The sequence below is a fragment of the Molothrus ater genome, chromosome 3 (genome assembly GCF_012460135.2).
Source record: "Molothrus ater isolate BHLD 08-10-18 breed brown headed cowbird chromosome 3, BPBGC_Mater_1.1, whole genome shotgun sequence".
Taxonomy (NCBI): domain Eukaryota; kingdom Metazoa; phylum Chordata; class Aves; order Passeriformes; family Icteridae; genus Molothrus; species Molothrus ater.
Window position 1 is genome coordinate 108,141,894 of NC_050480.2, and position 17,108 is coordinate 108,159,001.

At 40.3% G+C, this 17,108-nt stretch overlaps 1 protein-coding gene across 1 annotated transcript in view; it reads left to right on the plus strand.

Annotated features, from left to right (window-relative positions):
• CLIC5 (chloride intracellular channel 5) overlaps window positions 1-16,762 on the plus strand; it is a 68,713-nt gene extending 51,951 nt beyond the window's left edge. Inside the window, 3 exon segments of the mRNA XM_036381440.2 lie at window positions 14,026-14,082; window positions 14,085-14,206; window positions 16,434-16,762. Of these exon segments, the coding sequence (XP_036237333.1) occupies window positions 14,026-14,082; window positions 14,085-14,206; window positions 16,434-16,601 (347 nt within the window). The 3' untranslated portion in view covers window positions 16,602-16,762.
• Window positions 16,763-17,108: the final 346 nt, after the last annotated feature.

Consider the following 17,108-nt stretch of genomic DNA (forward strand, 5'->3'; position numbering starts at 1 on the left):
TAGGAGTTTAAAAAGTTGTTCTTGAATTGAGTTCTTAGGGGGCACCAGCTCCAGTGTGGGTGGGCGCATTCATTAGTGGTACGGAAGGATATTTCACTGTAGGGCTCCTCAGAAGGCGCTGAGCTGGGAGACCACCAACATGATTTTGTGCAGAGGAATTTCCAGCAGTCTGACCAGAGGACTCTGCTTGTCTGGTTTGGATTTACATCAAGAGGCCAAAAATAAAAGCGCATTTAAATAATTAACTCACATGTGATTAAGTGCTGTTCACCTCTTTCAGTAGCTCCATCACACTTTGTGGTTTGGTGCGTGAGGTGGGAAATGTCTCTCTCAGTGCTCTGTGTATGCACACATGCAGTAGAAATGCACACACACATACAGGCCTGCAATTAACACTGCCCTACATCAGTTTTACACTGTGGAGTTACTCCTACTAAGCAGAGGGTCAGACCCATAGCACAGGGATGTGCACAGGCTGAACTGTGCACACTGATCCTTCCTAGAAGCCATCGTGTGCCTCTTGTCTTAAGCAGAAAATCTGTTCACTCCAAGCCCAGCTTAGACTATTCACAGTAATACCAGCTGCATGGTCAGACCCTCTGTGGCACCTGAGCCAGGGGTAGGAGCTTCTTGATGTGTGATGGGGCAGCCTGGGACATCCTGACATGTGTGGTGTGATCTGGCTCCAGCAGCAGGAGAGCAAAACATCTGTCCCCAGGGCATCTCCACCCGTGGTGGGGAAGGACAGGGAATCACCCCTCTTCCTTCCAGCCTGGCTTCTCTCAGCCAAAGGAGACATAATACTGCTGTAGCTGTGATATGGCTTCTCCTGAGTCTTTGGTCCTTCTGACCTGTTCCATGCCTGAAGGCTTCACCCTGTGCCCAGAAAAGTTCCTGGCAAAGCTGCTCTTGAGTTTGCCAGAGCAAGTTTAAAAATCTGTTTGAATGCTCTTGTATTGATGGAAAGTTTCCTGTGACAGGGATCTTGGATCAGACTCTAATTTGGGACCAACATTACGCTTTATGATTTTTGAACAGATTTTCAAGGTGCCATAGAAATATATAGGTGAAAATATAAATATGTGTGTGATGTCTGTTTGTCAACTTGCCATTACATTTTTTTTATCCCTTCTCTTTAGTTGAAGAATTTCCATTTTCCACTACAAACCCCACATCAGTCCAAGGCCCAGAACAGGCCACAATTTGCCCTGTGGTGTGACAGTACCAAGTTTTCTCTGTCATACAACCAGGAAGGACTAAAAAGAGCTGTTATAATTGTTTTAGAGAAAAGGACTTGCTTAGTGATGGAATATGTAAGGATGACAGTTCTTCTAGTGGAAGGTGTCCCTGTCCCTGTCAGGGAGGTTGGAAATAGATGACTTTTAAGGTCCCTTCCAACCCTGGCCATTCCACTATTCCATGCTGATTCCATGATTCTTTAATTTTGGCCTATTGAAGCACAAAAAAAAAAAAAAAAAAGAAGCTATTTCAGAACGTTTTAAACAAGTTTTTATTACTCCCCCTGAGCTGAATAATGTTGGGCTCATGGTAGCTAAAGTGCTTGGCAGCTTTACAAAACCAGCCCTAATATAAAAAATACCCAGTCTTTAAAACATATGTAAAATAGCTTTTCTGCAACATTTGTGGCACATAAAGTACCAAATACATATTGGTGAGTGTGATATAAAGCTTTTATTGCCATTCATTTGGGATGACCCACATAACTCACTCATGATATGCTAATAAAACTGTTCACTCTGTCTCCTTATAAAAACACACATATAAAGATCACTAAACTGTGGTGTAGCTTTGTGCTAACTTCTTAAGAAGTGCTGCAAGTTGCATTTATCACCTGTCCCAAATTGCTTTATCTACTTTCTGCCCAGTAATCAAAGTCTAAAATGCCCAGGAACAGCAGTTTGCAAAATAAGTTTTCTTGAGAAATAACTTCTTTGAAAGTTCTCAAAATGGTGCTGGCTGGAGGCCCAGAGCCATCAATATTCTGTCTGGTACCAGTGACAGCTTTAAGGACCAATATCTTTTGACCTGCCAAAACTGAGAACTGAAATGTTATGTCATTAAAAGGAAGAGGTTTTCAGTTTTCTAAAATGATAACACACCATCCCCTTAATCTGAGAAATCTGTACCTTACATGGGAATATTTCTGAACTTTCCATCTTCTAATACCTTGCTAATTGAGGAACAAAGATTTCCTGGTGGAAATGTGAAAACCATTATTTAAAAACAACACAAAAGGAACATTTTCTGTAAGTCCAGATGTGATCAGACAGCAGGCTCTCCAAGGCAGGGACTTGATATGCCTGGTTAACAGTCTTAGATGCAGCCATTTTGGGAATAGTAAATATTTGCAATAAATTTACTAACAGACAAAATTTTCTGACATATCTGTGCTGAAGCAACTTTGAAGACATAGCATACCATAAGGAGGAAGAGAGAGAGAGAGAGAGAAAAAAAAAGAAGATATTTATTTATATAATTTAAAGTTATAGAACATGCTGAAGTCAACAAGGTTAATGACATGATGAAATTAAGGCACTTTCTCAAGCCTTTGCTGAGTCAGGGCCTGTATGCATGGCCAGGCCTAGAGTGAAACACTTGCAATGGGAGCAGCAGTTGGCAGACACTCTCCTTTAAGAGGGAATTATTTCCCCTGTGTGTTGGAATATTCCTCCAAGTGCTGCTGGCTTTGCTGGGATGCTTTGTTCTGTTTCCCAGCCGAGCTCCCATGCTCGCACACAGGAGCAGTAGCACAGCTGGAGGTGGATTAGAGCAATCTGGCAGCAGCAGTCCTGGGAGGAATTAAGCGCCTTGCTGCTGGAATGGGAGGCCTAAATTGCATTATTATTTAGAATTCAGTTTTAACTTCATTGCTCTATGGTTTTGCCCTGGTGGGTAACTCCCTTTGTTGTGACAGACTTGGTGTATCTTAAGTGTGTTCCCCACAGCAAAGGCATAAATGAAGTTATGGCCTTGCTCAGTTCAGTGTCCAAGTCTTATATAACCAAATATTTGGGTTTAAACACCCAACTGGCCTTGATGTCCCGACAGGATTGTTCACAGGTTTCCATTTAGCCATTGCAAGCTATCACATGGTAGATAGACAAGTGACTGGCTCCTGGAAATCAGTTTGCCAAACCACTGATGACTTCAATGGGAAAAGAATTGGCCCAGGTCTATTTTTCCCTAAACAGATTTTTAAAGAATATTTTCAATTATTATTTTTTTAAAGAATGAAAACGTTCTTCATAAAATAACAGGGAAAAGAAGAATGAGATGTGAATGAAAATCAATGTTGCTAAGTTTCTTTATTAGATGTATCTTAAGTCATTGACTTTCAGCTTGAAAATACTGCTAGATATGAGGTCACAAAATGGGAATTAGAGAAATAATTCTTGTAAAAGTATCCTGGTTTTTGTGATTGCAGAAAAAGGTAATCTGAATTTCATGGACTTTGAGGTCAGAAGAATCTTTGTGTTATTATCTCCCACAAATCACATCCCAGTGAGTTTTGCCCACGGAGCAAACATGTTAATGTTCCATCCTTAGAAGGATTTGGTTTGATTGAGCGGACAACAGGAGAAACTGAAGTGTCCTTGGTGCATTGAAGTTTCTTTTGTCTTTGAGGCTTTTTTCCAGTCCTTGAACACTGTCTTACTGTTTTCCTTTGACCTCTTGCTGGAATTCAGAGTGCCTTTTTCCTTTTTTTATATTGTGGACACCAGAACTGGGAAAAATGTTTTTAATACTTGCCACAGCAGCTCAGTTGCAACAGAGGCAATGTGACCTCCCTACTAATTCTTGGATTGTTTTCATACATCCAGACTTAATTATAACTGATTTTGCTTCTGCTCCTTTCAGGGAGGTTGAGGCATAATCATGATGATCCCTAAGTAATTTCAAGGGGCTTGAAACAAAATAATCTCAAAATCAGAGAAACAATGGGAAAGAATTAAGATGTGACTCATTTGTAAATCTCATAGCCTCATGGCTTTTTCTGTCTCAGTAACAATTTTTGAACACAAAAATTCTGGAAAATTGAACACAGAAAATTCTGGAAATAATAAATCTATTTGAGATTTTCCCAAGTGAAGTAAGGGATTTGGAAACTTAATAGCTTTAACTTAAAATTGAACTTAAAATTTCATCCTCAGGTGCTGCTAGCTAGGCATTGCTTTGTCTCCCTCTCATGTCTTCACTGATTCTAGAATTAAATTACATAGTTGAAAACAGTGGAATGCAATTGGGATTATCCTGGTGTAAGCAGAAGAAAACTTTATTCTTCTACATGCGTGGAATTGGAAGAAATTAGTATCAAAGACTCAAGCACCAACAGCCTGTACAGGAACACATTTCTTCACTTAAGTCTTGGAACACAAGGGGTCCCCAGAGCACTGCTGCTGAAGCCCAGCTACACTCGCTACCAGAATCTCACTTTTCTCTTACTTGAACACAGACACATGAAGTTACTTTTCCTTTGTTAGTCCCAGAATCGTCTTATTTGCTCTTCAGTAGCAAAACAAAAGTTTAAACTCTGAGTGAACACACTTAAAAATTGAGATAGTGGTAGGATAATCTCATACTATAAAATAATGTGTGTTTAAAATCTGCAGGGCTTGATTTTATTTTATTTTATTTTATTTTATTTTATTTTATTTTATTTTATTTTATTTTATTTTATTTTATTTTATTTTATTTTATTTTATTTTATTTTATTTTTCCAAATTCCTGATTCAAATCAGCTGCTGCTGTCTGCAGTTGCTTTAGGGACACCTGCACAAGACTAACATGGCAGAGGTCAGGATTAGGCCCTTGGGGACATGCCCTAGAAATGATTCTTGTCACTTATGTGCTGCTACAGGGTCACGATGATTTGTGAAAGGCAAGTTTGGTGCTGTTCTTCCTGGGGCACTTGTAGGCCAGTAGTTTTACATTCACTTGCTTCCTGCCCTCAGGGTCACTGGGACTCCTAAGAGACTTGAGAATGAAGCTTTCCTTTGGTGTCATTTGAACACCTGGCTTTTCTTCTTAAAAAACAGCATTTGAAGGTGCTCTGACAGCATTCTTCACGATAATGTTACAAGTATTGCATTTATTTCTTGCCTCCATTGTAACAATGGATAAGAAAAGAGAGGGAGAAAACCTGAGTTTTCAGTAAAAAAATAGAAACACGTGAAAACAATCTTTCTAGATGCTTGAAAAACATGTCTAATTTACTATTTAAGGTATTATTGATTCACTTGCTTTGCTAGGTTTAATTTGGGGATAGGACAAATGGTATCACAAGAATAGAAAGATGCTAAGATGCCTCTTCTGTTTGTTATATTTACTGTTTATCACATAAAACCTGAAACATATTTCCACAGCTGGTGCATTACTGCTTTACTCATGTAAAGTTTGTGGCCAAAGAGTTTTTTTATTTTTATATTGTATATAGGAGGTGGCAAAGCAAATGATTTAAATTATTTTTACAAGAGAATATAGAAAACTTAAGAAGAGACTAAAGTCTCCTAAATCCAGGTAGCCTCTTAATCCTTGGATCATTGTTCTCTCTCTTAAGAAAAGGTAGCTGGGAGTTGAGTTTTCAGTCTTTCTCATTCCTTCTATGGAGGTTTTGAGACACATCTGTCAAAATATCCCAAACTTTTTGAGTGAAGCTCTAATCAATCAATCAATCAATCAATCAATCCACATCATCAGTCTGTAGATGGGGTGAGAAGGGAGGAGAGATGATAAGGGTGGGATCATCTCACCTAAATCTGTCTAAAAGTTATATATTAGTCATTCAAAAGTTCTGGTTTATTTCTGATCAATGGAGAGAGATGTTTCTAAAGGGCATTTTGATTTTTCTTAAAATATGAGTCTAAAGTTGGGAGAATTTCCTTTGGAGGTGCTTTTCTCTTGTTGCTACCTATAAGGGATACTTGACCAATTAGATCAGACTAATTACTTAACAATTAGAAGTCAGGCAAGGGGAATTTTACGCATAAGCAAATCAACAGATCTTTGATGTGTCCAGGTTTCTGAGAGCGCTTGGGGTATCGCTCAGTTGTGTCAGCTTCATGTTCCTCTGAGTTCTGGAGGAAGAGTTTCTGCTGCTTAGCACCTCCATTTCTGTCACTGCAAATACACAGAACAACATATATGTGTCTACATGTATGGAAAATGTGTCCCTGTTTATGCCTGGCTCAGACAGTGTCTGAAAGGTGATTTAGGACCAGAGTTGTGTGGCTATTTCCATGTGTGCCCCTGTGTTTTTGTGACTCACCCCATTCCTGGTGTTTGCTCACCCCAGCACTGACTGGGAGTAAAAAACCCCTTTTCAAGTCCCAGCTCTGACTTGTCTGGAGGATGAACATGAGCCCCTGTCCCCTAAAACAACCCCAAACCAGGTAAAAGTGGATTTGAGGAGTAAGAGACACTAATTTATTTCTCTTCTGTGTGCACGAGGTATTTGTTGATTCATTAAGTGGGCAGAGACAGAGAGATCACGGCTTTTTCACAAGGCTGCGTGGGCATTCACCTTTATTGTGGGAACATGCACAAGTCTCTTTTCCAGTGAATATTGAATTATTTATCTGGAGTGGAACATCTTTAATAGTAGAGCTGAATCACCCCAGAAACTCCCTTTGGCCCAGACTTAGGCATCTAAATGCCTTGGATGCATGGGAGCACACAACCTTCATCCTCCTCTGCATTTCCAATGGCTCTCTCAGTGACCTCCCACTCATTTGCTGCTCAGAGCTGGGGATTTTATGAGGCAGAAACATGCCTGGAAAGGATGCTGCAATGCTCAAATGGGCAATCTATTTGCCCTGTGGGGTGTAAACCCTAATATTTAAGTAACTTTAAAAAAAATTGGAGGCATTATCCTAGATCACTTGGGTGAACTGTGAAATTACATTCAAAGGGTAGGATTCATCTTGCCTGACTTCACCTCCCTGAAAGTGAGGTGTCTAGTCTGAGCTAGTCCTTTAGGTTTCATCTGTAATTGATGCAGCAAGAAGGGCATGTGTGCAGTGAGTCACACTGCTCTGAATCAGGTGTCTTAGGCAGCTGGGAGGAATTACCCTCTGGAGATGCTCAGTCCCTCTGAGCAGAGAGGGAACCTACAGAATCAGCTTAGACAAGGCACCCAACTCTTAAATGGCTGAACAGAAGAAGTCAAGGCAGCACTCAGATCTCATGGGTTTTATTGAAATCACAGGGGGGAAGGTAAACTGTTCAATATGGAGTACAGAGTCACGTGTATTGCAGTCACAGCTCCTCCATGGAGAAGAATTAATCTATACAGATTAAAGTTACAATACTCTGTTGAGCCAGCCTGAATAAAAAAAACCAAAAGAGGGCAGGATGGAGAAAAAATAGAGTGAAAATATGAATCCTTGATTTTTAATCAGACTGTCAGACTAGTGGAATGATATTATTTTCTTACCTTAAATTGCTGTTTCTTAGCCTGTTCCTTTCTCCTACCAGAAAACAGTATTGGGTCTCATATAATATCAAACTGTGAATCTGGAAGTGATCAGGAAAGGTGGTTTGTTTTTTTAAAGGAAAAATAAATCTCAGATGGTTTGATTGAGACTGTGAATATTTATGTACTGTTCCCCCTTTTCCCTCATTGGTATTTCACCAAGTTCATTTGCGTGTGTTACAGGATAAATCTTACAGGAGGGCAGTGGAAGAAAGCAGTAAAAAGGGAAAACATCAATCAGTGATCCAGGGTAGCAGCAGGAATTGTTCATTTTTGTACATGGATCATGGTTTGTTGTACTTGCCTGGGCTTGACAATTAAGAACCTTGCAGTTGTACCAAGATCAGCCTCAGGTAGTTTCAGATGTTGGCTACAAAAGACAAGATGTTGCTGGGCTTCAATCACTTTGAAGCCTTGTTGTCACAGGGATAATCACTTAGAAAGAGGGCCGCATATATTTGTCCTTGACTTGGAGAAAATATTTTGTGACAAAAGGTTTATTTAATGCAAATGCCATGGGTGGTGTGAGTAACCTGATTTATTGGCAAATGTGGGTGGAATTTTGTGAATAATAACTTGCTTTGGAAAGTAAAAGTGTTTTCTGTTAAACTGTTTGAAGCAGAAGGTTGTTCTCCTTTTAATTTGGAAATGATATGTTAATTTTGAAGATTGTCACCATTTAAAAAGTGATGCAAAAATTATTGGATGTCTAGGCAAGACTGACTTAACCAACCATTCCCAAACATGACTTCCTTGTTTTTATGTTTGTTTAGAAATCTTGCTCTTTTTTTTGCTTAAAGTTTGTTTAAAAAACTATTTTTGATCTCTTTTCACATACATCAAATAGTTTTTATGTTCAGTTAGCTTAAAAATCTATTGTTCTTCATACTCTGATTGTGCCCTCTATGCTTTGAATCTTTTTCCATAATAACTATCACGTGAAATCCTTACCTGCAAGAGGTTCCACACAAGCACATAAAAAATGAGTCATCTCACCTCATTTTAGCTATTTCAAATTTAGGCAGCCAGTCTGCCTATGACAGGGAGTGAGAGAGATAGAGAAAGTGAGATTGAGGCTTCTCTGGTGGTAATTCAGTTTTTCCTTGGGTACTATTTTAAGATGGAATGATTTGCCTTCCAGTGGCTCGTTCAGGCCACAGAGATTGGTGTTTATGTGCTTTGTCTGCTTTGCTATTTCTCCTTGTCCCAACATTAAACAAGGAAGGAAATATTTGGAGTTCAAGGAAGGGGAAAAAGAGTCCTTGCCTGACCTCTGCAAATGCTGTGGGTGTGAGCAGTCTGAATCAGTTCTACTTTTTCCAAACCATTTTTCTTTTACTACTTTCGAGTTACTTTCCATTTTGCTTCAGCCTTATTTGACCCACAGAAAACAGAGATGGAAACGACTGATGACGCTGGAAGTTTTATGGCTGGTATTATTTCAGGGGTCAGATTAACTGATTAAAATAGTCTCTTTTGGCTTTAAAAGCTTCTGGAGAAATCCTAATCCCACTGAAGTCAACAGCAAAACTTCCATGAGCTCCAGGATGGCCAAAATTTCACCCTGAGTACCTATTAATGTATCTTTGTCATCTGGCCCTCTCCTAGACTTGCAGGATTGCTCCATGCATTACATTTTCCAATGTTTTGTTCAGATGTAGTATAAGTACTTCAAGGCACAAGGGTTTCTCTCCATCCCCTGGAAATAGTTGCACAGACTAAGAGTTTAAGGAAGTTTTTGCTTGAAGAGTTGAGTAACAGAGCCAAAGTCTGTTCTTGGTTGAACTGGAGTAAATATGGAATAGCTTGTTGACAATGCAGTTACTCCTCTTTTATGTCAGTGTAACTGAGAGCAGAGTTTTGCCCATTATTAACTTTTGTTACATTATTTGTATTTCTGTGCATGTCAGAATTTGTTAATCTCATTGTTCAACATCAAGTAACCTTCTGCTGAAAACAGAATGTCAATGTGAATTAGGTATCATCAGCTAAATTGAACCTCACCCTGTGCATTTGACAGATGGTAATACATTCATTAAGTGTTCTGTGGTTGCTTTGAGGTTGGAAAGTGCTATTTTTCTGGCTTCTAACTCAGAATTCTTAAGTAAAGTTGTTTAAAATCCTAGTTTTGAAGGGAGAAGAAAAATCACAAAAAGCGCATGAGGGTTTTTTTACTAATATTATTGTTTATTATTGGTGGGACGACAGGGTATGACTGTCATTGCTAGAAGTTGTCTTTGGCTGCATAAGTAGCCCAGAATGAAGTAGAGCAGGTTGAGAGAGATGGTTCCACCATGGATTTTGTCTATACATGGGTAGAATTTCTTGGAATTCAAGGTTATATTAAATATATCCCAGTGAAGGCTATATGATGCTGGTGCCTTTGTGCTTGGTGATTCCACTGTCCAGAAAAATGGTTTCCAGGAGTTCAGACATTTCAGCTGTAGCATGGATAAGCTGATGACAGGGCTCCTCTCTCAGAGCTGATCATATTTGGGATCTCTAAGTTCCTATTGAAAGTCTGCAGGGTGGAGAAGCAGTTGGAGGTAGAAGTTTCAAAAGCAGCACAGAGCTACATACTCAGGCCTGGCTCTACTTGGTGTTGTAATGTTGAATTCTCCACCCTGACGTTACCAAGACAATGCGAGGGTGTGATTAGACACTTCAGGAGAAGTTCTCCCCAGAGCTCATTTAGGGGTCACCAAAACCAAGTGTAGAAGAGAAAACTCCACTGAACAGAGAGGAAGCTCCCAGGGTGTTTAATTCAAACCTATTCTTTTAATTTTACTCACTTTGGGGAAGATTAATCCCACCCATTGGCTGTTATCAGCAAAGCTATTTAGTTCTTTAATGATGTTTCCCAGAGGACAAGTTGCCAAGGGAATTAGGTGCTCAGCCACTTCTGAAATTCACTGTGGGTGGTACTCTCACAAATAGGGCATTAGGAACCTTTTAGATCTTCACATCTTTTTAAATGTCTTCATCCAGTCTGGTGCTGACTGGTGTTCACATGGCCCCTACCTTGGTGAGTGCATCCTCTCCCCTGTGTTCTCAGTGGAGACAATGTAGAGAGTCACCCAGCTTTTAATGAAATAGCCACAGTATGGGAAATTTGGGATTAAGTCCAAGTTTAAGGAATTAATCCAAGATGAGTTTGGTCAGTAATGTGAACCCAGACAGTTCTTTCTTCAGGAAAGAGTTCCAGAGCTGTAGGCTATTCTGAAGAGGAAGAGTTCCAGAGCTGTAGGCTATTCTGAAGAGGTCATTTCCTGGTCTCCATTCACAATTTTTCACCTTTCAAATAATGCATAAGTATCTACCAGGTAAGAGAGAAAATGAGATTCTTTTACGCATCCTCCTACTTTGAGTGGGGATTTCCCTGAGTACCTTCTCAAGGAACATAAGATTTCAAATCCTACAGATAGATCTGAGTGTGTTAGGGCACCTAGAAAGTAGGATTTGCAACATGGATATTTGGATATGGATTTCAAAAAATGCCTTGGTAATCATCAGCAGGCTTTAAAAATCTGACCCTGTGCACCTAAAATCCATTTCATGTGGCAATTTATGGATTTTAATTCTCTTAGTTTTTCAATTTTTTGTCACAATTTAATTGGGAGGAGAGCAGTTCTCTCTTATTCACTATTTTCCTATTTTCCAGGCTGTCCTGAGAACTTTACTAGGATCTAAGATCTAGTTTACTAAGAAGAGTTTTGATTAAAAAAATGGGGTCATTGGTGTCACAAGTAGTTGTTCAGCTCTTGCCTGTCAGGATATAAGATGGTCCTGACTCTGTGGTGATTTCAATGTGAGGTGTCAGCATCCTGTGGGCTCCAGCAAACGCTGTGAATTAGGTCACAGATGTATTGAGCCCTGAACATACACACTTATTTCTGGCCTAAAGCTGCTGCATGCAAGAGCCAGCTATGAATTCAGACAGTTGTTTTTCTTGCTGTCACAAACAGGCTGCACTCCAGGCATTGTTTTTGGGACAGCCATGACGCACTTTGATAGAGCAATGAGAGCAAAAAAATCCCCCAAAACCTAATAAGTTCCAGAAGAGTTACATAAGCACACCTCACCTGCTGTTGCTGCTGTCTCTGTGCACACACCTGACTGATCCCATGGACTAGCACAAAGCATCAAACATCCTCCTGACACTGGAATATTGCTCAGATGACTTGGAGAACCAACAATCCTACTGGGTGAAGGGAATACTGGAAAGTGGTCAGTGTTGAGCCATCTCTAAAACCCAGATGAACAAAACTAATGAAATCACAGTAATTGGAGTCCACTCTCTCTGCATGAACACACTGTAAGACGTAGTCTGAGGCTGACCAAGAGAAGCAGAACTGTCTATTCAACAGGTGTTACAGGTCAAACCAAAAAGACATTGCTAAATCCTCTGAGTGCTGCCACACTCCACAGTTCCTACCCTCCCGTGGAAGTTGTGAGGCAGGACAGCTGCAGGAAATTAAAGGCACCACTGCCAGCATCTGACAGCAGAATGTCAGTGTCAAAATTCAATTTGAATTGATTAAATGAAGGATGGCAACACTTTTGTTTTATGCATGGCAGCACTTCAGTCGCTTTAGATGCTCTGCTTTCAGAAATAAAATTCCTTCCCTCCCTGCTATGTTTGTGGGGGTGTTTTCAGTTGGATTGCAGTCATTTCTCCAGTCAATCAATTAAGCCAGGGTTTGCCACTGTGTCTCAGAGTCAGCCACAAAAGAGCTGGTATGGTTCCCTGGTGCTGGGCCAAGAGACTTCAGTGGGAGCAAGGCATCAAGTGGCTTAATCAGACTTCCACTGCTGGCACAGGTTTAATGGATGTTAGGGCAGCAGGGAAATCATGTTCTGTGGTGTTCAGCTCCTACTCTCTCAGTGGCCCTGGATGTGCTGCCTTTCTCCCAGTGCCAAAAGCACAGGGGCAGCTGACAGCAGAGCCTGTGGTTACCTGTGCCAGCAAGGCTCTCTGTGAAGGGTGATTGCTGCAGCCCTTTCGAGTGCCTGTTGTGGTCCATAAATATATTTAGGACCATATAATTGTAGAAGGTTTGGGTTGGAAAAGACCTTAAAGATCATCTAGTTGCAAACCCCTGCTGTGGACACCTCCCACTAATCCCAGGTTGCTACAAGCCCTGTCCACCCTGGCCTTGAACACTGCCAGGGATGGGGCCACAGCTTCACTGGGCAACCATAAATAATTTCTTGCATGTAATTAACCAAGTTTCCTCTCTTTCAGTTTGAACCCATTGGTCCTTGTACTTATCTCCATAGGCCTTGTGGTGCTATACCACCTGAGTAACTCTCCCCTAAGTTCAGTGGCAGTAAGTTACTCAGAGATATAAGATTTTACAGTATTAGGCCATTAATAATGACTCTAGGCCACATCTGCAGCAAGTATAAATCACCACAGGTAATTTTCACCAGCTAAAATTCTGGCCTTAAGCCCATGAGTCATGTTGTTATTTTTGCACATTGTAAATTCTTGCTGTTTCTTATTTATGTTGCTTTAGCACTTTGGGGCACTTGTGGGGGACCAGGACTCCATCATACTTTTCACCCTTCAGACAGAAACACGAAAGACCCTTCTTTGCCCCAAATGTTTGCAGTTTGAGTAATGCACAAGCCTGCACAGAGTTATCCAGCTGTTTGTAAGTGCAAATTGCACTTGCAATTGCAAGCAAGCTTTTCTATTGTCCTGACAGTGAAGCATAAAAACACAAATTCCTTGCCTGAGTGAAAAATTTGCACTCTGCTGTAAAGGTCTAGGTGGCATTTGAACATTGGAATTTGTGGGATCCAGCAACAGTGTGGGACATGATCTTCAGTAACTGAACTAAGAGGTCTGGAGTCTCCTCTCCGTTGCAAGACTATTTGAGATCTCTCAAAAAGAGCATTTGCACCCAAGTTGAACTGGAGTTAAATGGGAATTTTAACACTGGCTAATATCTCATCTCATTTGTAGCATATCTTTCAGCTCTATGGGGCTCTGGTTAGCATCTTTGGAATTACTGCTATTGCCTTTAATTACTCTGCAAGGGTGTTGAAAGAAGTAAAATTAAGACTTGATAGAGCTGAAGTAATGCTAGAAAATTCTGCTTCATTGCAGTCCTATGCAGCTGGTTAGAAAAATGAAGGAGCAGTGTACAGGGTCCCAGTTCCTGTGTGATGGCTTTCAACAGACCAGAAGAGTATCATAGGCAATATGTGGTTTTTTGGTGTCTCATCTTGACAAGCTGTTTTTTCCTTCTGTGATCTCTTCCACTGCTTTTTGTTGTTTGTCAGGAGAAGACATGGTACAGCAAGGTCCCTGTGTCCCTTTTCCCACTGCAGGATGAGTTTTATGCAGATGTACTTTGCTGGGCTACTTTGCCATTGGATTGTGTCAGCTTTGGAGCACAAATTAACAGCGAATAAATTGTTTCTTGGCTTTTTTTTCTTGACACTACCATAGCCATTGATGATGAGCATTTCTAAACAATTCTTATTCTACCCTAATCACTTATTCTTTACTTTTTTTGGCAAAGCACTTGAAAGGGGTTTAGTGAAGGCTCTGAAGAAGCTGGATGACTACCTGAGAACTCCCTTCCCGAGGAGATTGATGCAGACAGCACTGAAGAGGAAAAAGTGTCTAAACGCAAGTTTCTGGATGGAGATGACCTGACACTTGCTGACTGCAACCTTCTGCCCAAGCTCCACGTTGTGAAGGTAAAAAATGTCGTGAGCTGGTCAAAGATGGTTATATGATGTGCCTTGCTCTGACAGCTGAGTGCCAAAGCCAAAGTGGATTTCAGCAGAGAGTTCTTAAGGCCTAGAAGAGCAGTTTGAAACACAGTTTTGCTCTTCAGTGTTTTCTACAGGCTAAATAAAGGAACTTTATGCTTAGTTCATGGGAAAATTGTCCCATCACTTATTAGTGGTGAAGACAGTACTAAGTTCTAGATGTCTGTCTCTTTATTTTTACCCAGCTGTAAGTAGCAGCAGTCTTTTGTATTAATTAGTTCCTAATGCCCTTAAGAAACATGTCAAAACTTTAGTCAGTTCCCACCCATTTGTAACTTAAGATCAGCAGTCCATCTCTTGGGGGAATTTTTATTCCATCTGGTATTTCACACAGAGAAGTTAACAAATCAAAGTCATTGCCAAGGTCAGGATTTCAGATTACTATGGTTGCTGGTAAAGAGCAAATCATGTACATCATCTTGACTTCTAAATGTTGCATTTATTTAATTTATCAGATGACATGTTGCTTTAGAATAACGCAAGTACCTGGCAGACCTTGGCAAGTGAGTGAGCTAGGAATTAAAGCCAAGTCATGCATCTAATTTGGCTCTGTGAGCCAAAACGTAAACCGAGCCTGGGAGCTGACTGCACACATGCAAAAAGAAAAAAAAAAATTAAAAAAGCACATAAGTCACCAGGTGAGAAATGTGATAATATCCTCACAGGTTTAGTGCTTATTCTGGCTTGCCTTCATTGGCAACGTTGGAGTCAGACAATGCAAAATGAATGTGTGGCCCCTCACTGGTTCTTGTCTCCTAGGGATGAAATGAAAGATGTAAAAAGAGAATTAAATTTTTCTCAGACAAGTGTAGCCATAGGTTATTGCCTGAAAAGCATTTAACAGATAGAAGAAAAGGGTGAATTATTTTTTCATTTGATGGAAGATGTGTGCTGGAAATTTTGAAAATGTTGATTTAAGTTGCCCAGCAGGTTTTATCTCCCCCATATGCGTGTGAAGCATCAGGGAAGGCAAGAATGCTTAATTAAATGCAGTTTAGGACAGGATTTGGACTTGCTTATTCCAAGTGGATCCTGGTAATAGAAACAAATCATAGTCGTTTCTGAGAACATGACTGTCCTAAGAAATCTGAGATGGAAAACAGCTCTACCATGTGCTTTAAAAATAAAGGGGAGCTCTGTGGCACATATGTGTGTAATTTATGCCCAGGAACAATTTTATACTGTCAGAAAAATTAGAGAAGCACTCATTAAATTAGCTAATCCATCCTTTCCTATCAGATAGTTCACTCTGTCACCACAAGCTTATTCTATATGGTATATTCCTACAGAGAAACTGAAATATCCCAATCCAGCAAGGTACTTAACCAACCAACTAGCTTTAAGTGCAGATTAATCCCATTGACTTCAATGGGACTGTACAGGTGCTTAAAATTAAGTATGCACTTAACTATTTTCCTGAATAAGGGCCTAAGTGTTTTTAGAAATCGAAAATTTGCCTTGATAGACAATTTCCTAGTCTAACAAGTCTTGAAATAACCATTTTCTCCCTCAGTTTATCCCAATGCTCCTGTTTCTAATATATGCTAAATCATCTTGGTTTCCTAATCATGGTACCCATACCACCCTGAATTTTTCCTTTTCATGAACAGCCTTCCAACAGCCTTCCAACAGCTGTAGGTGGTTATATCCTCTGACACCATTTACCAGGCAAAATATATTACATATATTAAAAATATAATACCATAATATAAAAAAGTTAAATATAATAATTAATATGAAAATATGTTATAATCATTACTAATGCCTTTCTCTTAAATCTGTCTTGCTCTTGATGATTCAGCCCCTTCTTATGTGGTGTCTCAGCTTTAAGTAATGTACTTAAGACTCGTAAAAAAACCCCCCAAAACCCCAATATGGTAAAATCAATTAACTTCAAGTACCATAAAAGTTGAAATTTGGTGACAGTAGCCAGGGTCGTAGCTTTAGAGTATCCTTAGGCCAAGCAGCAGCCTTGCATGATATGGGACAACCAGCAGCACTTCTACGGCTTTTCTATGATAAAACCCTGATTCTCCAAACATTCCTCTCATTTGCTATTAATTATATGACAGAAGAGAGCAAGAAGCTCCCTGAGAAGGAGATGCATCCCCTGTGAGATGGGTTTTTTTCAGGTGTTTTATCTTTGCTTTAGATTGTTGCAAAGAAATACCGCAACTTCGAGTTCCCGGCGGAGATGACGGGGCTGTGGCGGTACCTGAAGAACGCGTACAGCAGGGATGAGTTCACCAACACCTGTGCAGCAGACAAAGAAATCGAGCAAGCCTACGCAGATGTGGCCAAGAGGCTCAGCAAGTCCTAACTGCCCCCAGCCATGGCACAGTATCCCCTCTTACAGACTCTGCTCCTTGTTGCCTTAACATGTACTTTATCATTATGCTGTCTGGTTGGCATCTTTGTGACTTCACCTGTTCCAAGTGTATTGGGCAGCAACAAATCTGCCTCTCCCTGGAGAAAAGGGAAGGCAGCTGTAGTGGGGTGGGGGGTGGGGGAATGGAGGTGGGGGGTAGGGGTGGACACCCTTTGAAGTCTAACCCAAGATCTGGCTCAAATAGTATTATTTGCAATCAGTATTGGAAATGAGTCCACTTGACTAGTTTCTTGTTCTGTGTTGGGGGTACATCATGACCTGCATCCTTTAGAGTTTTAAAAACAGCTGAAATTTCAGGTAAGAGACTTAGGAACACATAGAACTTGGTGGTTTCTCTAGATTATGGTTCTTCTCTAGATTATTTCAAGGACGCTTTTTCCTTCAGTTCTATTAAGATCCTTGAGGCAAGAACAAAATTTAGGAGAGAGAGAGGAGAAA